A 26,915-nucleotide genomic window follows, 5' to 3' on the forward strand; every position below is an offset into this window, starting at 1 on the left:
AGGCGGCAGGATCCAGTAGGGGCAAGATCAGGCTGAAGGATCTTGTTAAATGGCCCGGGAACACAATAAAATTTGTGGTTTGCTTTTCTACCCAGTGACTTCGTGCACAAGATCAGCAGTCTGATATCTCAGGCACCTGAATCCCCCCCTCCCCTCCTGCCCATATGTGATTCGAGAGCTGAGTGTGGCCCCTGCGAAACCAGCAGAGAGGGAGGTGCCCGCTGCCCCTCTGCGTGGGTCACGGCTTTGCCCGACTTGTCCACCAGTCAGCCTCTCCGCTGCAGCCGCTGTGGTTGCGTTTTGTTGCGGCTGTGGATGCCACAGAATTGCAGCCGCCAGAGGAGGGCTCCTCCTGACAGCTTTGGGTCTGCCCCCGTTGAGTCCGGCTCCCTACTTCAGCCCCTTGGCTGCTTGGCGGCGCAGGTAGGCAATACTCAGCAGGCATTTCAGGGTTTTTTACTAGCCAGGTTTATGGTGAACGCCAGGTTTTACAAGAGGGCATGGGGTCTGCCCCACTGGCAGCTGGAGTGAGCATCTTGAGCGGGTTTGAACCGGATGCAACGGGGCTGAGGGAGTGCGGGGCCGGGCCGGGCCGGGCTGGGCCAAGCCTGGGAAAAGGTCAAACAGGTTTGAACGAACAGAAGCATTCCCAGGCTAGAGAAGGGCTTCCCGCCCAGGTCCTCTCCTTTCCCAGGGCAAGCGATGGGGTGCCCTACAGAAGCAGAGCACTTACAGAGCGCGGCTCATTGCTCAGCCATCACCCTCCCACCCCCCTTTTTGTGGCAGGGCTGCCGTCTGCCTCTGCAGCTGGAGCTAATCATGTGGTAGAGTCCTGAGCGGGTAGAGTAGACTGTACCACTGCAGGCTGGAAATCTAGGAGCCCAAGGACAGGCCTCACCTAGAATCTTTCGCTAGGAGATATTAATTTTCTGCTTGCAGAGAGGGGGGTGTTGGGAGGAGGGTATTTGGGAACGCCTTCCCCTCATCACCCGCAATCCCAAGGGGGTTCAGACCCCCCCCCTCCGCTTTCTGCTGGCCCTGCAGGTCCCGCTTGCTGGAGGGTCTGGGGGAGCAGTCCTGCAGTCCCTCATCCTCCCGGTTGTGGAAATGGCTTTGTAGTTCTCCGGGCAAGATGCATTCGCAGGCAGTTTGCCCTTAAAAAAAACAGGAAGCAAAAGGAACAGAGGAGAGCCTGTTTTTGTCTGGCTTCCAGCAACACATTTGGTGTTCTCTCTCTCTCTCTCTCTCTCTCTCTCTCTCCCTCTCTCTCTCTCCAGCTGGAGCTCACGGAGGAGAAAATGCTCCCTTGTCAGGGTGGGCTTATTGGTTTCTGGAGAGACGTGGTGGCAGAGCAGAGCCCTGGCAGGCTGCCACACAGAAGTGAGGGGCAGAGAGCATGTTCCGTGCCCACGGGAAGCAGGAAGCCTATCGGTCCAGCCTGAGGAGCCTGGAGGTGGGCAGAGGACCCTGGCATTGGTGTCTGCTCTGCCAGCCTCCTTTCAGACGGCCCCAGCAAGCTGCGGGAGGGGATGCTGACGGGCAGAGGGATGCCTCTCCGTGCTGAGCTGCTTCTGAGAAGTGTGGGCAGCCCAGGTGCCTAGCGAAAGGCAGGGGGGAGAGAGGAGGAGGAGGAGGAGGAGGAAGGGGGGAAGGAGGGTGCCGGAACATGCCCCGTCCCTGCCCCTTGGCTCCTAGCCGGTGGCAATGAGCCTGGTGCTCTGGCACTGGGTCCTCCGCGCCCTCTTCCCCCAGCCAGCTGGCCCTCGGACAACCCCGGCTCTCCTCGCAGCCCCGTCTCCTCGATGGAAGGGGGGCTGGGAAGCTCCAATGCCAGCGCGATCGGAGACGGGTCTGAGCCGAGCGGCAGTGCTTGGGTGGCCGCCTTCCTCTGCCTCATCATCCTCCTGACCATGCTGGCCAACTTCTCGCTCATCCTGCTGATCTTCACCCAGCGGGCGCTGAGGAACACCTCCAACTACTTCCTGGTCTCCCTCTTCATGTCCGACCTGATGGTGGGCTCGGTGGTCATGCCCCCGGCCATGCTGAACCAGCTCTACGGCCGCTGGCTGCTGGACGCCGTCTTCTGCTCCGTCTGGTTCTCCTTCGACGTGATGTGCACCAGCGCCTCCATCCTCAACCTCTGCGTCATCAGCCTCGACCGCTACCTGCTGATCATCTCCCCGCTCAAGTACAAGCTCCGCATGACCTCCTGCCGGGCCGTCCTGCTCATCCTGGCCACCTGGACGCTGGCCGCCCTGGTCTCCTTCCTGCCCATCAAGATGGGCTGGCACAAGATGGAGTTCGAGGCCCGGCCGCTCAACGCCACTGCCCGCCCGGAGGAGGAGCAGTGCCGCCTCCTGGTCAGCTTGCCCTATGCTCTCATCGCCTCCGGCCTGACCTTCTTCCTGCCCTCCATCGCCATCCTCTTCACCTACTGCCGTATCCTCCTGGCCGCCCGGAAGCAGGCCCTGCAGGTGGCCTCCCTGACCAACAACGTGGCCATCGAGCCTGACGAAGCCACTCAGCAGGTAAAGCCAAACCCAGGCAGCCTTCCTCCTCGGGGGCAGGAGAAGGGGACATGTGCATGCTCGTGTCGTCCCTCTGATCTCGGGTGCATAGCTTGCCAGCTCTGTTTGGCCTGTGCCAAAGGAAATGCACTCTGCACGTGCTTATGGGCACCCATTCAGGGTTGTCATGTGACATGTCTCCTAGGGGCAGCAGAACACCAAAATGGGGTGGGTGCTGTGCCAGGGTAACTAGCATGCTGTCAAAAATGAGGTAAATAAGGAAAGACTTCCATGCCCCCAGACTAGCTCCCCACATAGGAGGTTGCCTGTTGTATCTCTGCATGATTTACTGATCTTACTTTGACTCTGGTCCAAACCGTCTTGGGCAGGTTATTCTGTGAATCGAGTCTGATTGGAACAATTATTTCTGATGCAGAATAACCCTCTCTTACTAGAGGGCTGCCCATTGTCACTCTGTATGTCAGCCCCCCTTCCCCCCCCCCCGGTCAGCTAGCTTCTACTGTAGGAAGGTAATTCAGCAGTGCCTTTGCTTGGGGGGGGGGGTAATGCAATTATTCACAATGCACAGATGCAGCAAATTAGCTGCTTCCAGGGGAGGCTTCCTGTGGCATCTCTGTATGCAATATTTATTACTTGATTCTTGTGAAACTCATTGCCACCTGATGTGGTGCTAGACTCTGTCTTATATGGATCACAACTGAATGGCCATTAGCCAGGGTGGCTAAATAGAGCCTCTACATCCAGAGGCAGTGCATCCGTGAACCCCCGGGAAAGATTTGACCTCTGCGACCCCAGTTAGGCCTCCCTGGTTTGGCCCTCTGGGAAACTGCATACCTGGCCTGGTGGAACTTCAGTCTGATGAACACTTCCAGATCAGCGACTGGCAAAGAGACACAGCTGGGCAGCTCCTTTGGGGGCAGGTGACGCCTGTCCTTACAGGAGAACCATTTGGGGGTGTGAAAACTTGGCTGCGGAGGTCTGAGAGGGGGGAGGACGGGGAAAGAGATGGGAATGCAGGGGGGAGAAGAGTCGCTAAAAATAGCTCTCTTGCTTCCAGCCACCCTGCTGCTGTGATTGTTACATGCCGCATGACACGCATGTGCGTGTGCGTGTGCGTGTGCGTGTGCGTACGTGTGTGCGTGTGGCACAAATATTTTTGACAAGCAAGTGGAAAATTTCAGTCGTGTGCAGAGGAAGCTTCAACCAGAGAGCTTGAAGGTCAAAAACAGAAAGAAGATTCTGCTGGGGCTGGGGCTGGGGCTGGGGGGGGAGCTGGGGGGCAGACAGAGCTGTGGAGAAAACTGCCAGTCCAATCCGAATGGCCCCTTGTTAGCCTGGCTCCATTTGTGCTCCCAGCCGGGTGCCGTGTTTGGTTCTGATAAGAGCCGTTCCTTTCATCTTCTCTCCAACCCCCCCCCCCCGAGGGGGGAGAATAGAGCAGGAATAGAGATTCTCATTAGGAAGTGAACACAGCGGTTGTGGGGGGGGTTGGAAGTGCTGCTGCAGCTGGAGGGGGGGGGATGCGTTGCAGAAAGCTGCTCTTATCCATCTCCCCGGAACCAGAGGAGCAACCGGCTGGGTCTGACCGAAACGGCCTCAAGTTGTCCGGTATTCTGTTTTCTGATTGGCTGACTGGACCCCCCCCCCCCCCCCAAGGCCGCCTCTGTGCAGGGCAGGGGAAGAGACGGCCCCTTGGGGGGGTTTGTGGCAAGGCAAAAGAGAGCCAGAGCTGCACCTCTCCTCTCCCGCCCAGCCCTCTGTTAAAGCCCTCAAAGCCATTATAGGCCCTGCGGCAGTGAGTTCCACAGTGCTTCTTCCCCCCCCCCCCCCCCGAATATTTCGGTTTCCATTTCCTGCAGCTTTCTATGGCTTTCTATGGCCCCGTTGTTTGGGAGAGAGCAAGAGAGAAGAGCTCCAGTGGGCTACCCCGGTTATCCGGTGGGCAACTCTTCTAACGGGGGAAGGAATGTGACTCTTCTTGCTGGGCAGACTCCCTCCCCCTGGCTTACTTCTTTCGTTTGTTCGCTTTTGGAGAAGGTAAAGGCAGTCCCCAAAATAAAAGCGTGGGGGAGGAGGAGCTGTCAGGCCTATTGTTCCAGAAAACGAAGGAGCTGTTCGTCAGCAAGGGAAGAGTTGGCACCAGTCAAGCAGCCCACCTCCCCACCCCCTGTGCCACGGAGCAGGTGGGCACGGCAGCTGCTCAGCGTGGCAGAGAGGGCCTGGTGGGCACAGAGCAGGATTCCAAAACTTAGAAGGGGATTTTCTTTTGCAAAATTCTAGAATGGTGGAGATGCTGGAGACACACACCTTGCAGGATGGTGGAAATGCCCAGCGGACGGCCGGACGAGGCATCTGGCCATGCCTTTGGAACCAGCCTCCCTCCGGAAAGCAACGGACCCGGGTGCAAACGAGACCAGCCTGGCCAGCTCCAAGCCTGCAGAAGTCTGCTCTGCATGCATTTGCCTCGGTCTGGAAAATCTCATTAAGTTCTGAGCGGAGGGCAATCACTGCTCCAGCTGGCGAGGCAACGCACAGGTCCGTGGGGCTCTCGGCGGAGGCCAAGATGGAAAATGCCGTTTTTCTAACAGCGTTGTGGCGGCTGGGGTGTCCGTGACTCACAGTGTTCTCACGGGCCAAAGTGGCCTCCGAGCTGCCAGGCGTTCCCTCGTCACCTCCTGACAACTGGCTAACGTCCCCGGCCAGCAAAATTCAATTTGCCAACATCATTTAGTCACCATGAAGCTGATCAGAGGGAAGGCTGGCCTCCGTGTGCTGACGGGCGCATGCAGCCAGGCGCATGTACTGCGGTCCTGCGGGAGTGCAGAACTTGAGGGGCAGATCCTGGCTTGCTCAGAAGGCCAGTTTTTAAAAACAGCCCCCCCCCCCAAAATGTATAATCCGTATGATTGCAAAGATACGCTTGGAAGCACGGGGACGATGCCGGCTGAAATTCTGAAGGCCGAAGAACGGCTGATGCAGAGATGTTCACTCAGCCTCCACGCTGCAAAACATCTCCAGGAATTTCCCAACCCCAAGTTGGCATCCCTTGTTGAATTTCAGCTAAGTTAGCACAGTCTCAGCAATGACAAAAGGAGGTTCCTTTATGCCCTGGAATCTCGGAAGACCGGTGGGCTGAGGGGTATTTAGAAGCCGGGGGGCAACGAGAGGGGTTTCTTCCATGTATGCCCCCTGGTACAGAGAGGAGCTCTGGCTCCCGGATAGAGCATTTTCTTGGCCTGACGGAGGTCCCAGGTTCTCTCTGCATCCCCTCCAGTAGAAAGGGCCAAGCAGGAGGAGACATGACCAAGACTCGGCCTGGGACCCTGGAGAGCAGCTGCCAGTCTCAGCACAGAAGACCACCCTTGATGGATCGAGGGTCTGATTCGGCCTGAGGCAGCTTCATGGGCTCAAGTTCAAATCCTCCATGGGAGGGGAGGGGAGGGGAGGGGAGAGGCCTTGTGGGGTATAATGCCACAGATCTTACCCTCAGAACAGTCATTTTCTCCAGAACCAATCTCTGTAGTCTGGACATCAAGTGTAATTCCAGAAAATCTCCAGGCCTCACCTAGAGATTGGCAACCTTCTATGACACCGTTTCTCAGCCTCTCCCCTTCCCTTTGCTCGGCTATTCCATGCTGGATTTTTTTGCACTCATGAAAAAGCCTCCCCTGTGCAGAATCTGCCCACATTCCCTTTCTTCGGCATCTTCTCCTCTTTGGTTCCTTCAGCCAAATGACGACACGAGACGGGGCCTGCTCTGCTGTGGCACCTCCTTGGTGGCACGCCTCTCTCCGACCGACTCTCCCCGGCACCCGCCTTGTCCCTCTTGCCTTGCCACTGCCTAGTCTCCATTCCGAAATGGCCATTTCGCCCCTCCCCTTTGGCCATGCCTGTGCCGTGACTTCCTGCCGTTCCTTCTGGCACGACAAGCAGGTCTCCTTTTATATTGGCTTCTGATGCAGCAGGATATATTTAGCCTGCTGTCCATGTGACGTTTTTACACCAGAATGTGCTGTTTTGCTGAACACTTATGAAGTGCGTGTGTGTTTGTGTGTGGGTATACTTTTATTGCATAATGGTTTTTAGTTTGGAAAATCCTTGGGGTTATATTTCATGGGGTATAAATGAATTATTTAATACATGCATATATATATATCTTGGGGCAGTCACAAGATGTGGCAATCCACAAAATTGCTGTACTAACAAGCAGATGTGCCACGTAAATATAGTCATGAGATTCTCCCCCCCCCCCCAATGACTTGTGGTTAATCGGGCTTTGTCTTACCAAGACTGACATTTTCCTTTCTCTCCCCCTCCTGCACCTCTTTCTTCCTTTTCTCTTTTCCCTGCTGTCAGAAGTCAATTCTTCTCCTGAAGCCCAACATCCCTGTGGGCTCCTTTTGTTCCTGCTCTCTCTGCCTCTGCTGGGCTTCCCTCTATTGTCCCAATCTTGGTGTTTTCATCTTTGCCCCCCCCCTTCCCGCCCCATAAATTCTTACAACTCGAGCAGACATCAGAGATTCTCCACACCCACGCAGCTTCATAACACGTTAAATGGTCTTTGTACCAAAATAAAGCACTGTTTAAATGATACATAAAAGACAGTATTATAAACTAATTAAAAATAAAAATAAGAGTGGCACAGAGTAAAAGTGATTTAACTTGTTTTAAAAGAATTCTCTTAACATGAATAAGGAAATGTGGACTCTGCTCAGAAAGACGGTCTGCTTCATTGATTTCCCCCCCCCCCCGAGGAATGGCCAATTAATAACATCTGGTTTTCTAAAACCTCTTAGCCAGCTTCCTCTGCGCCAAATAACCTATGATTATTCATTATGTTGTTACGTTTTTAGCTCTTCCAGTTTTGAAAAACACATTTCTATATCCTGTGGCAGTGAGTTCCACAAATCCATTGTTGGCCTCCTCTATTATGTACCCGGTTGTGCCCCCCCCCAACTCACCCTCCCCTCCTCAGGAGGTATTTGCTCTCTGTCATATTCTTCCGTTTCCTGCTGCAGCTCTTCTGTTTGGAAATCTCTGCCTTCTGATTCTCATTCTGCAGCTTCTGTGCTCATTTTCAAATCCCTTCTTTAGCTATTTCTCTTCCCCCCCTCAGGCTTTCTCCAGCTTCATCTACCAACAGGGGGAGGAACAGCACACGGGCTTTAAACTCTCAGAATCCTAACCACATTACATTAAAATGCAAAAATTAATCTGAGTGGCAAAAAAAAAATCAGGAAGCTAGGAAGATGTTATGAACACAATATTTTATAAACAAGCAACTTCACAACAACGAAGGCAGAGCCCAATTAAAGCCAGATCATGCAAATCATGGGATTGGGGGGAGGGACAATAAATAAATGCATGTGAGGTGCAGCCACTGCTTGACCACAAACAAAAAAAACCTTGACCCTCAAGAACCTCGGCATGGCCTGAGGAGAGCCTTCGCCCGACAGAAGACCCATCATGGAAACGGCTCCATCTCCCTGGCTGGCTTTGAATTGCTACCGGATTTGTTCAGCCACGTTAACACACCCAAATAAAGGATCACCAAACAGAAAGGTGGGGCCTCCACCCACCCACTCCTCTGTGGACACCTGTCCCATCCCAGGTGATGGGAGCTGGGATGGCCAAGCCGCCAGAAGACTGATCCAGGAATCTGCCCCTGATTCTTCTTGGTTCCATCAAGCCACAGGGCCAGAGGTGTTCAGGGGTGGCTTTCCGTGGCCTGCCTCCGTGGAGCAATCCCTGGCCCTTGGCTTAGCCGTGTGAGGACCATTTTGGTCTCGGCCGTGGTTTCTCCATCTACAATGTGGAGATAATCCTGACTGACCTCCTTGAGGCTCATCCTGCCTCCTTCTTGGCATCCTAACCGAGGACCCCTGAGGCAGCCAAGCAAAACGGGCGAGGGCTTGGGGCAGAGTGAGAAGAGGGGCTGCTTCACCCCTGGGGCTCTTCTCATCCCCCCCCAGTTGCATGGAAGGGGGGCTAGCCACACCAACTGGGCCCACAGGCCTCTGGAGCCTTGCTTGGCACAGACCTTCCCTTGGATTGCATCTCAAAACAGCCTCCTGCTCATGAACCAATTTGGTCCTGGAAGCTTTTTGGAATCCACTCAATGGTGGGAGGGCTGAGGACCCGTTTTCGGTCAATCAAACCCACTCCCTGGAGACTGGCCAAGAACAGCACAGCCCACGTGGCAGGGACAGTTCTTTTTTCTCTCCCCCCTCCCCTCTTCTCGATCTCAATCATCACCAGCTCAGTACATTTGGACACAAATGTGCCTCTCAGAAGGGTTTAAATGCCGCTTTCCTCCAGGAGGAGCTAATTTGCTCCGAAGACTGCCAGGTGCATCAGCCGTGTCCAGGAAGGACTCCCCCGCCCGGGACAAACAAACCTCATGACCTTTCAAGGCTTTTGAAGCAAGGCTCCGCATACAAGCGCCCCTTGCCGGAAACGGGCATTAGGCGGCCCAGCCCGCAATCAAGCGCCCAGCGGTATATAAATGCTTGGGAGAAGCTGGGATCCTGTCGATCAATTCATTGGCAGGCAACAAAGCGGGGACGATGTTTTGAATTGATTGGGGGGGGGGATAAGGCAGGCAGGACAAAGGCTCTCTCTCTCTCTGACCAGCTGCCTAATTACCACCCCCACCCCCCTCATGGCAAGCCACACTTTAAAATGCCACAGGATGTTTTTAACTGGGAATGCCAAATCCAGCCTGCGGCATTCGACGAAGTTGACAGGCATTCAGGACGGACAAAAAGAAATGCTTCTTTGCACAGGAAGTGGTTGAAATGTGGGGTTTTGCCTTGAGTCTGGGAAAGAAAGGTGGAATCTAAAACAAATTCTAAAAGCCTGCTTAATTTCCTTTCCCGTTGTCCTTCTGGCTTCCATAGAATCCTAGAGTTGGGAGGGACCTCCAGGGTCATCTAGTCCAACCCCTGCAGAATGCAGGAAATGCACAACTACCTGCCCACCCACAGTGACCCCAGTTCCATACCCAGATGATGCCCTCCCCCCAAAAAAACCCAGAATCCCCGGCCAGTTTGGCCAGGAGGAAATTCTCTTCCTGATCCCAAACTGGGGATCGGCATCCCCCTGGGCATGCAAGGAAGGGCCACAAGAGCCTCCTGCCCACCCAACCTGCCTCCGTTCACAGCACTTTCTGCCGGAGAGGACTGGCCCCTCCCCTCTGAAGACACGGACTGGTCCAGGGATGCTTTTGTTGGAGCAACATCTTGTTAGACTTCAGGTTCCCACCAGGGTGCCTTTTGCTCTCACCGATCGGTCTCTCCTCAATGCAACAACACAGAGGCCATTTCAGCACCGCAGACAGCGCCGGACTCAGAATCCAGATGGACGCTGGTCAGACGCTCCGGCATTGGCCAGTCAGGCCACAAATCGACTTTCAATTCTTTCATTCTCTCTCCTGCTGCTAACTGAATTTAAGTACGCTCTTGTGCTACTCAGACCTTTTGCCACAGGTGCCTCTAGGAGACGCTACTGCCCATCGGAAGCCTCGGGGGGACGTTCTTTGCTTACGGGTTAGAAGAAAAGGCCCCTTCGGAGTAGTCGTGCTTCGGAAGTGCCTCTGGGACTGAATTGGGGCCGGAGCCCTCTGCCCTCAGCTCTGCTGATGAAAACAAGCCCATATCATCGAAAAGCCGCCGCCACCGAATCTGCCCGTTACTCTCACAGAACTAATTACCAAGCCAGTCTCCTCTTGGGATTCTGCCGCGAGGAGACCCCAACCCTGTGCTTGGAATGCATTATTTATTCTGAAAGATTCAGCTCCCGTGGCCTTTTTTGTAAATCACATTCATTCTCCCAGAGTTTACACGATCGTCCTACTTCTAGCACCCACGTTTGCACCACATTTGAATTCCCCGTAGCAAAAGTGGGGGGGTTGTGTGCCGAGCAGACAAGACGCTACTCCGGGGAGAGAAGGGGGCGGCACTGCGGTGAACCCACGAAACAAACAAAGATATTCAACTCCTAGTTGTGGCCAGGACCAAATTAATAATGTTCTCATTTACAAGTGCAGAAAAACAAGGCTGGTCGGGGTGGGTGGGTGGGTGTTATAATTCCTCTGGAAGCGCTTTTTTGATAGAGTAGCCATCCCTCAAATCAAGGTTTATTTAATTACGACAGGATGTAGAAATTGTAATTTAATTTACCGCTAGAAGAAAGAAAGAGCAAGAGAAAGATAACCGCAAAGTCTGTCCAGAGATTTCTTAACTGGAATATTCAGGGCATAAATTATTTTTGCAAAAAAATCCCAAATCTAATTAAGAAAGCCTCTCTAATCAGTAACAAATATCTCATGCACGCCTGAGCTGAAAGGCACAGCCCATTAATTAGATTTTATGAGACAGGATATCTTTGCAGATGGCAGGGAAAAAATCATCCCCACCAAAAGAACCCCCAGTTCTGGGGGTTCATACAATACATAGCATAACTACAAGCCATGGGAAGCTTAATGGAGCCTCTGCATGCAGAGGCAGTATACCTTTGAATGGCATATTGGGTGAGGGCTATAAGGCAGCTGTCTGGACAGGGATGTTGGCTGCTTTGGAAATGGAGCTTGCAGGTCTTCCAATGTCTGTTTGCCTTTTGGCTCAGTTTGGGATAACCTGCAGCCCTTTCTCTTTGTTTTGCTTCTGTAACTCTCCCCCCTTCTCTCCTGCAGGTCCACAGAGCCCACAGCCAATCGACTGCCACAAACGACAACCGGAAATTTGCCAACAAGCACAGCAAAAGGGCCCTGAAGGCCAGCCTCACCCTGGGCATCCTGCTCGGCATGTTCTTCGTGGCCTGGCTCCCCTTCTTCGTTTGCAATGTGGCACAGGTAAGCCCGCCAGCCCCCGCGGTGCAGGAAGGCCGCAAAGAGGGGGAGGGAGCGGTGATGCCAGGGCCAGGGGTCCAAATCTTGGTTTTGCCCTTATGTGCCCAGCAAGCCACCTTCTGGACCTCCACCCCCCAGCTGCAACATGTTGGCCTGCCCTGCCCTGCCCTGGCTAGCCCACGCTGGCCTGGTCTTGCTTGGTCTGAAGTAGGCTTGGCCCAGGTCAGCATTTCTGAGACCAGGGAGGCAGGAGGGAATTTGCTGTGCCTTGAATCCCGGACAAGCGATCAAGCGTTGCTCAGGGTTGTTGTGAAATTACTCCTGGCCGTGGAGTCTCTCCCTTGCCATGAATCTGGAAACTTCCATCTTACCAGGGTCCTTGGAGGGCAGGCTGGCATCAGAAGAAATGGGGTCCATCTTATTCCTACCGGGGGGGGGGGAGTTTTAGTGCAGGAGGTTTAAAGGGGGCTCCTTTCCTCTGTAATGTTCCCACCCCCATAAGCACCGACTTCATCACTGACTAGTGCCTCTTGGGAGGGACCCCCAAATGTGCCCTTGCCCTCCGCCTGGTTCTCACTATGCTCAGCAAGAGGGATCCCCCCTCCACTGCCGCTTTGTGGGAAGGTTGGTGCCGAATTCCTCTTGGAACCTTAATTCAGCCCCCGTCTCCCCTCCCTCCCCCCCTCCCCGCAGGCCGTCTGCAACTGCATCTCGGCCGACTTCTTCGACCTCCTCACCTGGCTGGGCTACTGCAACAGCACCATGAACCCCCTGGTCTACCCACTCTTCATGCGCGACTTCAAGCGAGCCATGGCCAAGTACCTGCCCTGCTGCCGGCCCTCCTGGGAGGGCAGGCCCAGCCCCGTCTCCCTCTCCATGAGGAACTCCAACAGCGGCCCTCGCCCGGGCGTCTCGCTCAAGAACGTCCTGGCCCTGCAGGCGGACACCGACTCGGCCCACTCCGTCGTCCAGGTCAACGAGTACAGCGGCCAGCGCTTGGGGTCCCTGCCGGCCACGGGCGCAGACTTGGTGGACCTTTTCAACCTGGAGCACACGGATCCCGACCCCCACGCCAACCAGCTCAACACCCCCATGGACTGAGGGGGGCAGAGGCAGTGGGGGGCCAGGCCTGGCTCTGGTGCCCAAAGGGCTGCTGTGGGGAGGGTGGCAGGAACGCACATGCGGCAGGCATGCTCCTGAAGGGATGGGGGAGTATGTCCCATGCTCCACATCTCCCTCCCAGCATGCAAGCTGAGCCCAAGGGCCCCTGGAGGGGGCTGCCCTTCTCCCCTCCCCAGCTGGATACGGCCTTCTCTTCCTGCCTCAGGACCACCGGGGCTCACAGCCCCCCCTCTGCCAGGCTGTTGCTCCAGACAGGATTTCCTCAGCCAGGATCTTCCCCTCCCCTGAGAGCTTATTTTCTCCCTTCAATTTACGTGTTGTTGTTTTTTTTTGGGGGGGGGGGGTTAGGGCTGCACTCTGGTGAGGGTCTCTGGGCTGCAGGGGGCCAGAGGGGATGAGACGAGGGAGCCCCCAGGTTTCTCCCCTGACCTCTGACCTTGCCTGTTTGCGGGGTGTGCTTCCAGTGCCTCTCTGTAACCCTCCATTTGCTCCTGGTCCAGATGACGGAGACCAGGCATGCCAAAAATGTGATTCTGCCTTCGATCAAGTTGGGCCATCGGGCCGTCCTGTTCAGGCAGGCAGCAGCTGTCCAGCATCCCTCCCCCTCTGGCTGGAGGTTCCTGAGCTGGAGACGCAGCCGGGGATCCAGTGAGGCTCTCTCCCTGCCTTGCCAAAGGCAGACTCAAGGCTCAGGCACCAGCACGGCCCCGGGCCTTGAGAGGCTGCCACCTCCGTACGGGAGCTGCCCCCACCCAAGAAAGACACCTCCCAGCTTCTAAGTAATGGCTTTGCTTTGAATCTCAGTCTTCCTCCAAGGGGCTGTGTGACAACGACCTTGCGAGGTAGGTCAGGACCAATTTTGCCAGCCACACGGAAAGGCGTGGTGCTGATACCCCCTCTGGTCTCTGCCATTTCCCAGGAAATCTCCACATGCTTCCAAGGTGCTAATTTCTAAAGTGAAAGCTGGAAATCTCAGGAAATTTCTTTCTTTCTGTATTTGGCATCACAACCCACAGATGCTTAATCATGATGGGGGAACGGCAGCATTCGGGCAGCCCTGCCAGGGCGGTGCGACCCCCTTTTTGGCTCGGGGTGGGGGGGGATCTGAATCCAGGCCCTCCACTGGCTAAACAGGGCTGTAAGGAGAAGGCAAGGCCGGCTGGAAAAGACAACAACGCTAGGAAAAGTTGAAGCTGGCAGGGAAAGAGGGAGACCCAACAGGAGACGGACGGACTCCGCCAAGGAAGCCACGAGGGGCCTCAGCCTGCAAGGCCTGAGTGAGGTTTTTGACAGGAGACGGGTGGGAGGTATTTAATTCACAGGTTCGCCACAAGTCGGAAGGGGCTTGACTGTACCTCTAAGGCACGCCCACCTCAAGCACCTGCCCTTCTGTGAACCGGCAAATGCATCAACTCTTGGTTTGCAGCTGCGTTAGAAAGCCAAGAGGGTCTTCAAGCTACATGGGACCACCATGGACCTTTGCATGGATGCCATACAACCGCATACGGACATGAGGCAGAAGAGGCTGGCAGGAATTATGCTTTGAGATGCCAAAAGAAGTCTGTTCTCCCCCCTCTTCTTCTTTTGCCCATGCTGGTCTAGAGTGCTGCTAATTTCCCCGTTCTGCCACTCAGAAACCCACCATGCTTAAAGCCAAAAATGGAGACTGCAAATGTTGATGCCTTTATTTCCAAACCGTGTGAGGCTCATAATTGCTGGGATTGCACAGTTCCGCTTACACATTTGCATCTGAATGAGTGCCCCAAGGGGAAAGTCACCTGAGTGCTTCCAATCCAGTCTCTTTTCTCCCCCTTCCACTTTTCGAAGACGGGAGGAAGGCGCTCCTGGAGCACAGGCTGGTGGGAGAGGGGCTTTGAGCAAGCAGGCGCCAAGCCCAAGGTCAGGTGGGGGGTGGAAAGAACGGACCGCTAATGGGCCCCTCCCTGCCTTTGAGCAACGGGGCCCAGGGGAGAATAAATAGGAATGATCCTGAAGGACTTTGGTTAAGCGTGCAGCATTCCATCTCTGATTTCCTTCAGAGCCATCCTCCAAATCACATGGCTGTGCTGAGTCAGCAAGCCCTTCAACTTATCTGTTCTCGGAGCCCCATGGAATGTTTCTGAATATTCCTACACACCTTCTGGAGGGGCTAGAGGAGGAAATGGGGGGGGGGGGGAGACAAGCCTTTCCTTGCAAGTCCTGCTTAAACCTGCACTTTCTAGGTTTTGGTATTTGCAGTGTCAAAAACCAGGGAGGGGGACTTGAGAGAAGCAGCGCAGAGCATCTCATGTTTGCTGGATGCTGGGACCTGAGAGGTTCCTCCACCTGCCTAGTCCTGGCTGCCACAGGACAATAGAGTTGGAAGGGGCCATGCAGGCCATCTAGTCTGACCCCCTGCTCAAGGCAGGATCAGCCTCAAGCAGAAGTGCGTCTTCATTGTTCCTTCTCAGCTTGAAAATCCAAAAAATAAATAGTTTTTTTGTTAAGCCTCTGGTGCATACTTGCTCTTCTTTCTTCAACATAAAAGATCCTTCCCGCTTCTTGGGGTTCGTGGCCACATCACAACCTGCTTTATAAACTTCCCAGAATCAGCCCAACGAAACAGCTGCTCTGATCCCGGACAGAAATTGGCTGTCCTAAACAAGGAATCCAGGTTTCTGCACCGCAGCAGCCAGGTCTGCAGCAGTCCCTGCCAATACTACAGTGACCATCGTGCTGTGCTGCACCTCCTGTTATCTGGGTGGTGGGGAAAGAGGACTGGTGGCGCAGGCAGTGTGACCAGTTACCTGAGAGTGACAAGAGGAGCATGAAGCATCAGCAGGGAGAGGTTCTTCTCGTCCGGGCTGGTTCTGCTCCTCCGGGGCTTGCGAGTTCTCTCTCCGTTCAGAATCTGGCCCCTGTGCCGAATCCTGCGGGCCTAATTCACGGCAGGGAACTGGCTCCCATGACCAGGGGGCGCCCCGGACCACCTCTCCCTTCTCTTCCGGCTCCACACTGGGCTCTGCAGGTGTCTTGTCGTGCAGGGCTGGCTCCTGGCTTCCCCCAGTCTTATTCAAGAGAACAGGGAAGGGGCCCCCTTCCTCCAGACGGCACTGCTTGGTTTTGATGCCCACGGCCTTCAGGATCAGGTCCATCTGCTTCATGTAGTCCAAGTGGCCGCTCACCTGCAAAGAGAGATGGGGACTGTCAAGACGGCAAAGAATTCTCCAGAGAGAGAGGCCCACAAGCAAGGCATGAAGGCTGCAGCCACTTTTTGCCCCCCTCCCTTCATTTAGAGGTAGACTGCCTCTGAGCTTGGAAGCTCTGTTTCTCCCTCCCTCATTTCTGGCCAGGCCTGGCTCCCAGACTCAGCCCCGAGGCTCCGGGTGCCTTTGAGGGACACCTTGAAGCTGAATGCCAAGGAATCTGGCCCGGCCCCGGCCCCGGCCCCGCTTGCAAACCGAGGAGGCACCGTGAGAAAGTCTTGCTCCAGCCGCAAAGAACAGGCTGACATTTGGGGCTGACATTGGAAGGCGCTCGGAACTTGGCACAACAGCCCATCTGTGAGTTGGGGAGGCCATCTGCGGCTGGCACGGTCCCCGGGGGCCGGCTGGCTTCTCCGATTGGGAAGAGATTAGCGCTTTAATTAAAAGGCCCCGCAGGAGAGGCCTCAGGGGCCGACTCCAGACGTCTGCGGTGATCCTGCAAGGGCACTGAGTGGGCCACTGGGAGTGTGTGTTGTGTGGCAAAGGAAGTCTCCGTCCTTTCCTCCTCCAGCACAATCTGGATTCTAAAGGGGCCGTGTGATCTCCAGCCAGAGAAAGAGCAATCAAGGCCAGCAAGGAGAAAGGGGGTGGACAGGGGATGGGTGACGAGGGACGCCCCGCACTGGTGGTTTGCGGGGGAAAGGCCTGGGAGGGCTGCAGCTTCTCCCTTATCCTCGTGTGGGGCAGCGGTTAGAGTGTTGAAGAGGCCTCTCTGTTGTCACCATACTCAAGCAGGGGACCTAAACAGACACACGAGAGTCTCTTCCCTTCTAGCCTGGCCCAGACTGAGGTTTGTCAGATCCCTTGCAGGACGAGAGGGTCCCTGGCTCCTTCATTTGGGCCCTCCGGCCCCTTCGCAAACCATGAAGAAATCCACCCCCAGCCCGGCCTCTGGCTGCCCTTCCGGGAGAAGGAAAAGTATCGCCTGCCATCAGCCCCAAAAGCCCAGCAGGGGAGACCACAGGGCGGGGTCTGGCCTTATGCGAAGCCCCTCTGGAGCAACGATGGCTCCCTTACGGGGGACGGAAGACTCCTAGCAAGGTGGCGCTGAAGCAAACCCCAGTGAGAAGTCAAGAGGCTGCCTGGATACGCTGGAGAAGCATCTCTCCAAGAGGCCCCAGCAACAGCAGGCAGGGAGGGAGAAGAGCCGCCTCTACAGGGAACAGCCTGCGTGCCCAAGCGGCGAAAGGCAGCAATTAAGAAGCAATTCCTCATTTCCTCCTGACAGCAGGCACAGCTCGATTCCAGAAGGCCCTGGGCTGCAGGACGAGACCTCTCAAGGGAAGTGAGCAGGGCCTCCCCCCAGGCCAGGTAGGCCACGCACAAAGTTCCCTGTTCGAATCTCAGCCTCTCCAGCCCAGAGAATCTCTGGGCCGGAGGAAAACCTTTTCTTCAAGCAAGCAGCCGCTAACGAATCTGGCCAGGCAGCTGCATGTGCTTACAGGGGGTAGCCATCTTGGCCTGCCAGAGAAGAGCTGGATTTGAGTCCAGGAGCAACCAGATTTTGGGGGTGGGAGCTTCCAAGACCAATCTGGCAAAAGGACCTTCCGCTCTTTCCCTCCCTGAGGTCTCTCGGGTGTAGCTACTAGACTCTTGCACATCCCTGCCAAGGCAGAGGAGTCTGGGTAGGTGGGCCACCGGCCCGATTCGGAATGAAGCCATTTTGGAGAGGGGGAGGCCCAGCAGCAATGCACAGAGTGAGACCTCCAGATCCTCTCCGTGGAGCCCGGGGACGGCACAGCCCCTTCGGACGCCCGCAGCCTGGGCCTCCAGCAGAGATCTGAGTTTCTACCAAACTGCTCTTTTAGAAGCAGCTGACAGCAAAGGGAAACGCGGGAGGACAGCTGGACACTTACGATGGAGGAGAGGTCCATGTTCACCATCCGCCGGTCCTCCAGGGCCACGGGCTGCAGCCCTGCCACGTGGAGCTGAACGGAGGATGTCCGGTAGACAAAGCTCAGCAGCCAGTCCCCTCTGGGAGGAAAGGAAACCAAGAAGGCTGAGGGTGCGAAAGGGGACCAGAGGCACACGGAAGGCTGACGGTGTCCCTGCAGGGCCAGCTACGCCCAAGGAAGGCACAGCCCTGGGAAGGCACAGAATGAGGGTGGGCAAACCTATCCAATCCATCCCGGCCTAAGAAGGAAAGCAAGCCTCCAGTTTTGGGTCCCCCCACAGTTGGGTGGGCGCAGGCTGAGAGTACAGACCTGCAGTAGCCATTAATGATTTTCCCAGCAACGACCTTGGTGAACGGCTTCCAGGACTTGGCGTCTCCTTCCACGGGTGCTCCCAGCAGGACCACGTCTTCAATGATCCCTTGACAGTCTGAAGAGAGAGGAGCCCCTCCCCTGGTTAGCCTGCGCCGACTTCTGGACTCAACCGCAGCTGCAGCCAGTGCTGTGCTAGAGGGAAGCTCAGTTCTTAGCTGAGAATTCTCCAACCCACATTCTCCGTTTCCCTGTTCTAGGACCAGGAAGTCTTCGAGGCCTCTGTTGTTCCATCTTCCCCTGTTAATAATTCTGTCCTCCCAAAGGTTTACTACTGATGAGAATTGTTCCAAAGTTCTCAGACCATCCCTGTGCCTTTATGTCCCCCCTAAACCCTGATGGGAGGTTATCTGTGTGGACACTCATCTCCTGCCCCTTATCTAGGGGGAAAAAGGTCATGCAACGTCATATGAAAACCTCCTCGCTGGCTCAGACTCAAGTGCATCAGGATTTGTATCCTGGTCAGCCAGATACTCCCAGGAACCCCACAAGGAAAGCCACCCTTGTCACAGCCCTCCATAATTTTTCACTCCCATATTTTCCGAGGTACACTGCCTCTGAGCAGGGAGGCTCCATTTAGTTGCCACAGCTCAAAAGGTGCCATGGATCTATGCACCATGAATTCTGTTAATCCTCTTTTGAAGTATGACCGTGAATTGCTACCTATTCATGGACCACAGGCTCATTGGTTTTGAAACTCAGTGCCCCCCCCTCCCCATGTCCCCTTGCTGAGTGCACCAATACCCCCCTGCCTTATCTCCTTGCTGTTTCTGCTCCTGTGATGGAAGACGGAGAAAGAGAGAGGTACCCAGGTTGCCTAGCAACCGCATCATCCCCTCATCTTTTGACCCCCACAGAGCAGCACAAGCCAAGCTGGAGCAAGAAGCAGGGAGGAGGGAAGGAGGGAGGGGGGTGAAACACAGAAAAATTAACTCCCAAACTTTCCCCCCAAAAATGAAAGTTGGGAGACCCACGTTGCTCCTACACCAAGTGTGCAAGAGTCAAAAGGATGTTCCTTCAAAGAAGCTCACCTTCTGTGCCTCTGTAGGAGCCCCTGGTGGGAAGCAAGCCAGCCCAAAATTAGGCAGAGATTCAACAGGCCTGCTCTGCAATGGAAGCGACTTTGGGCCGAGGTCTTTCGGCTCACCTAATGCCTGACCCTTTGGTGGGGGTTGAACCGGGGACCTTCTGCGTGCCAAGCACAGGCCCCTCCTCTGAGCCACGGCCCCTCCCCTCAGGAGCCTTTCAGAACTCATGATGGCTAAATGGAGCCTTCCTGCTCAGAGGAAGTCTACCTTTGAATGCCAGGGGCTGGGGAAGCTTCGCCCTCTGGAGGGCCCAGGATGCCGGATCGGAGGGATGTGTGGCCTGATCCTGCGGGACTCTTCTAACCATCTCCCAAAGGGCAAAGGAGAGGAAGCCAGCCATTGGGAACGGAGCGATCTGAACTCAGAGGCTGGGGGGTTTTGAGCTGAGACATTTTGTCCCCATCTCGGTGCCTGTGGTGAGGAGGGGGAGGAGGACAAAGAGGGTGAACAGAGTTTCGCACTCGTGATCCAACTGTTCTCTGTGGTGAGCTTGACAGCTCTCCCCCCTCCCTCAGCAGAAGAACTATTAATACTGGAGATCAGGGCTGGTAATCAGGCGGCAGATGGCTGGCGGTTTGGCCCTGGCACAGGAGCGGCATGGGGAACGGCAGCAGAGCATTAATTAGGGGGAGCGTGCGCATGAGATGGGGCATGGGGAGCTCAGGAGAGCGGACGCCAAGCGAGTGCCGTGGGAGGCCTGGCAGCGGGATGGCGAGGCTGACGTCGCTCCGCTGTGCAGCGGGGAGGAATCTGGCTTGGGTGCCGGAAGCCCCTTGGCACAGACGCTGAGGAAGAGGGGCCTAGAGCCAGCTCTGTTTGGTGATTCTTTGGAAGTCAGTCTAATCCGAGGAATGGGGGAGACACAGAGAGAGAGAGAGAGAGAGAGAGAAGCAGCAATAGCAGGCGTCTAGTCCTCAAGATGCATGGCTTAATGGAGCCTTCATGATCAGAGGAAGTCTACCTTTAAGTGCCAATGGCTGAGGAGGCTTAGGCATCTGAAGGGAACAAGATGCTGGGTAAGAGGTTAGTGATTAAGAGTGGCAGACTCTAATCTGGAGAACCAGCTTTGATTCCCCACTCCTCCTCCACATGCAGCCCGCTGGGTGATCTGTGGCCAGTCACAGTCCTATGAAAGCTGTTCTGGTGCAGCAGTTCTCTCAGAGCTCTCTCAGCCCCACCTACCTCACCGGGTGTCTGTTGTGGGGAGAGGAAGAGAAAGGGGTTTGTAAACTGTGTTTGAGACTCCTTCGGGTAGTGAAAAGCAGGGTACAAAAATCCCAGCTCTTCTTCTCAAGATTGCAAAAAGATTCTTGGAATCAAGCTCACAGTGCTTGGGGTGAGTAAGAGCGGAGTCAGCCCATAAGAACATCGCAGAAGCCTTGTTGAATCAGGGCGGCCCTCCCATCTGGTCCAACACTCTGTGTCATACGGTGGCCAAGAAGAAGAAGAAGAGGAGCTGTTTTTCCCACCCTGCTTCAAAGTTTCAAAGAGGCTTTCATTCACATAGTCTTCCTGTCCCCACAACAGTTGCCCTGCAAGGTAGGCAGGGGTGGGAGACTCCGGAGAGAACCAGGATGGCCCAACAACGCCCAGCAGGCTTTGTGTGGCAGAGGAGAGGAGAACTGAGCCTGGCTCTCCAGAGTCCTCTGCTCCTCACCGCCCCACCCCACCCCACTGGCTCTCACACACAGAGTTTTAGTTTTGCTCCGAGGCAAGCACAACTACTCGGACACGAGCCAGAAGAGAAGCAGAGCTGGTGGGAAAACTACCTTTCTCCTTGGCCATCTCCTGGAGGCAGAAGAAAATCACTCGCGCGCCCAGGCTGAAGCCAATCAAAGTCACAGGCCGCCTGCCCTGGAGGGGGAAACAAACAGGGCAGGAATAAAGTTTCTAGTCCTGCTGGAAATCCTGCTGGGTTAGAAATACACGTGCACAAAGGAAGCGGGTGAGATGCCCACAGGTACTGTCTGATGCTCTGGCCTGGATGATTCAGGGTGGCCAGATGTTGCTAGATCTCAGAAACTAAGCAGGGTTGGCCCGGGTACGTATTTGGAAGTCCAGGGTTGGAACACAGAAGCAGGCTAGGGCAGTGTCCCCAGCAGACAGTGGACGGTGTGCCAAACTCTCAGGGGACGAGAACCGGCAAAGGTTCTCTCTCCAAATCCCAGCACGCCCCACGGGGCCACCCCCAGAGAGGCCGTGCTCTGGAATCTGCTACCTGCTGTCGGCTGAGCAGAATCTGAGCCAGGTGTTTCCCTACTTCGGCCGAGCGATGCAGACACACTCCCCAGGGGTTGTCGATAACGCTGGCAACGGTGAGCAGGGAGGCGGGCCAGGTGAGTGCTGTGACGATGCCTGCGGGGAGACAGAAGCAGCCGGTCAGCTAAAATCACGACCACCTTAGGGCTCTGGGGGAAGTGCCAAGAAGCCAACATCTGCAGCCCCCACAGCTCTAGGCCCACGTGGGCAAGGCAGCCCCCCCCCCCCAGGTTCTTACCCGCCAAGACGGTGTACTTCAAAGCTTCCTGGGCCACCATGTTAACCAATCCGTTCAGCAGAGAGTCAAGGGCGTTGCCCAGCTCCATCAGGTACTTGGACTCCCAGGCTAAGCAGTACTGCTCTTCGGAACGGAGCAAGCTGCTCCACGGAGCCGTAAAACTCCCTAAGAGAAAGGCGCAAGATCAACAGGATCCAGGATTGCAATCAGCTGTCATTTTCATTCCCTCCCCTCCCCCACCCCCCTGTGAAGCCCGGCAGCCAGAGAGGGAGAAACGCCACCCGTGTACTTTGAGCAGAAGGGGATTTGAACTGGGCTCTCTCCGGGCCTGGTCCAGCATTCTGTCCCCAGCACCATCCTGGCTCCACAAAGTGGGAAGCAGCCCTGCTCAGGCAGGTGGTGAGGGGGTGAGCAGGAAGGGATGGGCCCGTGTGTGTCTCTCCTGGCCTACCCAGGGAATTGCTGGTCGCCACTGTGGGGTCGTAGGTGAATTCCCTCCAGGCCAGGCTGGATTTGGGAGATTTTTGGTGTCTGTGTTGGGGATCGTTGGGGCATGAAGTCGGGGTCACTGTTGGTGGGCAGGCAGTTGTGAGTTCCTGCATTGAGCAGGGGGTTGGACTCGATGACCCTGGAGGTCTTCCAACTCTAGGATTCATGCCAGCCTTCTGCTGGTCTTGGGGGATCCCGCCTCCTAATCCTCCAAGGTCATAGAGATGGGAGCCAGAAAGACTTTTCCTTTTTTCAAAACCTCCTGGATGAGAACATAGCTGTGCTACTGCTGACCAACATGGCTACACCTCTGAAACAAAGCCAGACTGTTACGTACAGCGGCAGGGCCGTCTCCTCGCCGGCCTTAGAGTTACGGAATGCAGCCCACCTCCGTTCTTCCCTGCTCCCCCCACCCTCCAAAGGCACACGCCAAGCAGGTGGCAACCTCTGGGAGAACTCCGGCTGTTGCTTTCCCGTACTTTTAAATTCCGCTTCCTTCTAAACCAGCTTCTGCAGAGCCCTTGTGGCAGTTCCTGCTAGGCGAGGCGGCGGCCCAGGGGGGTCTAGAGGAGCCAATGCTGTGCCAGACCCCATGATTCCTGCCAAGCCTTGTTGCAAATCACACTTTGGGCTCTGCCTGGCAATTCTGGCAAGCAGGATCCCGGATCCACAGGATTCTCTCTCGCCCAGCCGAGGGCTGAGACTTGACCCCTGAGTGACATGGGACACCGCTCAGGAAATGGGCGTGAGAGGCAAAGAAAAGGCCTTTAAAAAAATTAGAGCAAAGCAAAACCATATTGGGTGGATCCTGGCAACACCCTGTGAGCCAGAGGATGGTCTCGAAGGGAGAAAGCGGCTGCCAGCCGCCCACTCGGTTTGCAAAACGCCCCGGCTGTGGCAGATGGAGAGACATTGGGGGTGACGTGATCCCCCGTAGTGCGTGAGAAATCTGGGGCTGGAGAGTCCAGGACAAAGCGTCTCCAGGACTGCGTGTGCTCGTTTCTGTGCCACCCAGCAAGCCCCCAGGGGGGCCACCAGAACGGTGCCAATTAGACAGATATGGAAAAAGTGCCACCCGTCAGGCCACCCTCCCCGGCCTAGGCCTGCTGGGCCCTGGGGGCAGAGTTGGGGCCTCATCCTGACCTACCAATTTTGTATGCCTTCCCCCTCCCGCTGCCCACACCACAGACCACCTATGCAGCCCCCAACCTCCGTCCTCTTTCCCTCGCTTACCGAATTTCCCCGTGGACAGCCAGCCGGTGATGGCCACCGTGACATGCAGCTGCTTCCCTTCCGTCAAGGGGAGGAATTCGAACTCCTCAATGGCTCCCACGCGCTTCTTCATCTTGTACCCTGCAGGGGGGAAAGGCCAATGTCTTAGAGCTGGTGAAGCCGCCGTTTGCCAGCCAGGCTCTTCCTTGGCAGGAAGGCCCCTGACTTACTGCCTTCACTTGTATCCCATTTTTCTCCCTGACAGGTTCCGTTCTTCTCCTCTCCTCCATTTTATCATTCCAACAACCCTGCGAGGTTGAGGGTTTGTGACGGGCCCAGGCTCCCCCAGCAAGTGGGGATTCAAAGCTGGGTTTCCCAATCCAACCAGAATGCCACACCAGCTCTCAGCCCCCAACAAAGATGCCTGAGTAGCCCTACAAGGAAAGTGACGCTTCTGTTTTTAGGGGACAAACAAGCGTTGAGCCCTTCCCTTTTAAACCTCAGACCAAGAGTGAGATTCAGCTGCTTCCAGTTCTCCCAAACCCTCCAGTGGAACAGTCAGAGCGCTGAACTGGACTCAGCTGTGAAGCTCGTGGGGTGACGGGGACATTGGTACTGAGGCCCCTCGACCAGAGATCCTTAAACATGGCCTGCATTCTGGACCATTCTCGACCTTGGCTCCCTCTCCGGCCTCTAACCTCGGGTCTCACGTGCCGCTAGCCACACCAAAGGGCTCTACGGATGGCCTCGGGGGGCCACGGGGAGGCCTCCAAGGCCCACTAGAGGTCAACACCCCCACCCCACCCCCCGTCCACAGCCGCTGTGTCGAAAGACAGCCTCAGACCGTGTTTCCATCCCCCCTGGGGCCGGGGCTTAAGCTTTGTTGACCGAGGCCCTGTGGACACAAGAGTCTGGTATTTATTTGAAGCGTGCAGGACGGACGGGGGCCGTGAGCTGCCTGGTTGAAGAACGTTCCCCACGTGGCCCAGGATCATTCCGTTCTCCTCTACGGCTGCATGAATAGAACTGCTTGGCTGCTGTCCACTGTGTTCATAGCCCTCCTTTCTCCCCAGAGACGCTCACATTGTCCGCCTTTCCTCCATTTCCCCCTCAGAACAACCCTGCGAGGTAGGCTAGGCCTAGAGCGTGTGACTGCCCCAAAGGCACCCAGCCAGCTTCTGGTGTAGTGTGGGGATTCGAACCCGGGTCTCCCAGCACCTAGTCCAATACTATGACCCCTACGCCACACGGCCTTGTTCGGATAAGCTGAATGGTTGTTCCACTCCCTCTCCTTCTACTTGACCAGCTGAGGAGCAAGACTGAAACGAGGATTTCCCAGTCCCAGAGCAGGGCTGCAAAATTTAGTTTCCTTGGTTCCCCAGCCCCCCCCCCCCCCTTCTTCTCCCGTGCAGCCACTGCTCAGCCTGGCCCTGCAGCCAGAGCCTCTGCTGCTGCCTCTTACCCGTGAGTCCGGCTCCTGCGGCACCAAAGAGAGACGCCATGACCGCAATCCCAGCAGCCGAGCCCAGGGCAGCCGCCCCGGCGCTCCCGATAATGGTGGCTGCTCCAGCTGCCACCAGAGGGGCGGCGAGCCCCCCAGTGAGACCTAGACGGGAAGAGGGCGCCTCAATCTCCAGCCCCACTCTGACCCACAGGAACATCGCAATGCCAGAGAGCTCCATCTCCCCGAGCACCCAGCCTACCGCGGGGGTCATTCAAGCGCCCCTGGGAAGCCCAGGAAAGAACTGAAGGGCCACCCTGCCCCTGAACATGGAGGCTCCACCGAGGGGCCTTTCCCCCAGGAACGCAACTAATCCACGAATGGCTCAGCTCCTGAGTAAACACAGCCCGTAGCTAAGAAGAGCAACACGGCAACTGCTTTATGACGGCTGCCTGAGCGGGAGCTGAGATCACGGAGCTTGGCCGCTCCGGCTGACAAGGAAACCTCAGCATTGTGACCGTGGACTAAGAAGAGCGTTCCCCTCGAGGCGTGATAGAGGAGGCCTGGCTTTGTCTTCTGGGACCTGCGGCCCACTTTTTGTCCGGAATGTTTTCTGATCAAGAGGCCGCCTCTCTCTCTCGCTCCATCCCAGGAGCCTGGAGACACAACGGCTGATTCTCCCTTCGGTTTGTCCACGGTCTCTCCCTCCCCCTCAGTCTCGGGGTGTGAACCTTGGAACCTCTCGAATCCTTCTCTAAGCCCCTCATTCAATGTCTCTCTATTGCTTCCCCACCCTCTTGGAGGCCGCAGCGGGGTGGAAAGCAGATCCAAGACCCCCCCTCCTCCCAAGCAAACTCAGGAGCGGCAGGCTGACCGCCCAGGGAGGAAGCCGCACGTACCTATCACCGTCCCGCCTCCCACGGTGGCCAAGCCGATCAGCAGGTACCTCTTCAGCCGCCTCCGTCTCTCTTTCTTCTTCCGTGACGCCTCTGCCGTTCTGGGGGAGGGGGAAGAGGGAGGGCAAACCTTGAGGGGGAACTCTGCTTCTCTTTTTGCCATCAAGGCACAACCGGCTCATGGCCGCTGCAAAGGGGTGTCAAGGCCAGAGATGTTCAGTGGGGGTCTGCCATTGCCCGCCTCTGCGTAGCAACCAGGGTGGTCTCCCACACGAGAACTGACCAGGGCGGACCCTGCTTAGCTTCTGAGAGCTGATGTGATCCGGCTGGCCTGGGCGGGTCAGGGCCCAAGAGGAGAGGCATCCTGCCATCGTCTGCCTGTGCAAGGTCACCGGGGACTTCCTCGGGGGTCACCCGTCCAGTCCTGACCGGGGTCGACCCTAATATCAGGCTAGCCAGGACTGCCCTCAGAGGCTGCGCAAACAACTTTGTGTGCGGTTTTGTTTTTTCTCTCATGCAATAATTAAAGAATTGAGTAAACAGCAAAAACTCAGAACGAGGAAATGGACAATGCAATCAAATGAAGACAAGTTTGATGAGGGAGTCAAAAAACCAGGGTTTTTAAAGTAGATTTTGCACCTGATAGTGGTGCCTCCCTTTGCCCTTTGTCCACGCTCTCCTCACCCCACAGTCCCGACACACGAAGCATGCAAGGAGCGCATCAACCGGCACACGGAACCCCGCTTGGAATCTGCTTCAGGGCAACAAGGTCCCAAAACGGCTGATGGGGAACCAGCCAGAACTGCAGCGCGGACTACTTACCCGGAAGATGCGTCCCACAAGGTCAGCAGCTTGCGCAAGAGAAACAGCAAAAGTTTTAATACATACCGTCTGCTGATCAACGGTACAATTAAATCCACACAATCATAATACAGGGAACCATTTATTTGCGTGACTGCCCTGTGCCCCAGGCTGGCGGAGGCCAGGAAGGGAAATCCGGGGAAAGTGGAAGGGTTGTTCAGAGAGTTCGTGCCCACCGACTTGCTCCTGGGTAAGCCTGGGTGCTTTAACCCCTCCCTTCCCAGGGTGGACCCCACCCCCAATTCGCACGCTCCGTTGTGTCTTTCACACCCTACATCTTGTGGGCCTCCCCCGACAACTGCTCTAAAACTCAAGCCGGTGCCTTTCCGGCCACGTCTGCAAATGGTGGCTGAAACAGAGCGCTTTCCTCAAGCCACGCCCAGCGCGATTCAGGCCAAGGGACTTCCTGATTTGGGGTTCCCAA

The 26,915-nt window shown here is 56.0% G+C and overlaps 2 protein-coding genes across 9 annotated transcripts in view; one reads left to right on the forward strand and one right to left on the reverse strand.

The window, feature by feature from the left end:
• HTR6 (5-hydroxytryptamine receptor 6) lies at positions 1-14,984 on the forward strand. Of its 2 annotated transcripts, XM_077311435.1 has the most exons (4): positions 1-423; positions 1,278-2,528; positions 11,221-11,379; positions 12,070-14,984. In XM_077311435.1, the coding sequence occupies exons 2-4, from the start codon at positions 1,803-1,805 to the stop codon at positions 12,475-12,477; spliced, it is 1,293 nt and encodes a 430-aa protein (XP_077167550.1). In that variant the 5' UTR covers positions 1-423; positions 1,278-1,802; the 3' UTR covers positions 12,478-14,984. The 2 variants fall into 2 exon arrangements, with proteins under 2 accessions (XP_077167550.1, XP_077167549.1); XM_077311434.1 differs by having other exon boundaries at positions 1-2,528.
• The window catches only part of TMCO4 (transmembrane and coiled-coil domains 4), an 18,283-nt gene continuing 5,526 nt past the window's right edge, over positions 14,159-26,915 (reverse strand). For 6 of the 7 annotated variants that reach the window (XM_077311432.1, XM_077311430.1, XM_077311427.1 and 3 more), the window contains 9 exons: positions 25,634-25,731; positions 24,756-24,899; positions 23,315-23,434; positions 21,593-21,757; positions 21,314-21,450; positions 20,865-20,949; positions 17,948-18,065; positions 17,600-17,717; positions 14,159-15,662 (listed from right to left, as the gene is read on the reverse strand). In XM_077311432.1, the coding sequence (XP_077167547.1) occupies positions 15,231-15,662; positions 17,600-17,717; positions 17,948-18,065; positions 20,865-20,949; positions 21,314-21,450; positions 21,593-21,757; positions 23,315-23,434; positions 24,756-24,899; positions 25,634-25,731 (1,417 nt within the window). In that variant the 3' untranslated portion in view covers positions 14,159-15,230. The remainder of the gene's footprint in view (positions 15,663-17,599; positions 17,718-17,947; positions 18,066-20,864; positions 20,950-21,313; positions 21,451-21,592; positions 21,758-23,314; positions 23,435-24,755; positions 24,900-25,633; positions 25,732-26,915) is intronic. The other variant, XM_077311433.1, reaches the window with a different exon arrangement.

The sequence above is a fragment of the Paroedura picta genome, chromosome 15 (genome assembly GCF_049243985.1).
Source record: "Paroedura picta isolate Pp20150507F chromosome 15, Ppicta_v3.0, whole genome shotgun sequence".
Taxonomy (NCBI): domain Eukaryota; kingdom Metazoa; phylum Chordata; class Lepidosauria; order Squamata; family Gekkonidae; genus Paroedura; species Paroedura picta.

What these genes read in the sequence shown, in the direction of transcription:
- HTR6 (XM_077311434.1), top strand. Translation starts at nt 1,803, where the DNA reads ATGGAAGGGGGGCTGGGAAGCTCCAATGCCAGCGCGATCGGAGACGGG. An exon ending in CTGACGAAGCCACTCAGCAG is followed by an intron (nt 2,529 to 11,220) that starts GTAAAGCCAAAC and finishes TCTCTCCTGCAG; the next exon opens with GTCCACAGAGCCCACAGCCA. An exon ending in TCGTTTGCAATGTGGCACAG is followed by an intron (nt 11,380 to 12,069) that starts GTAAGCCCGCCA and finishes CCCTCCCCGCAG; the next exon opens with GCCGTCTGCAACTGCATCTC.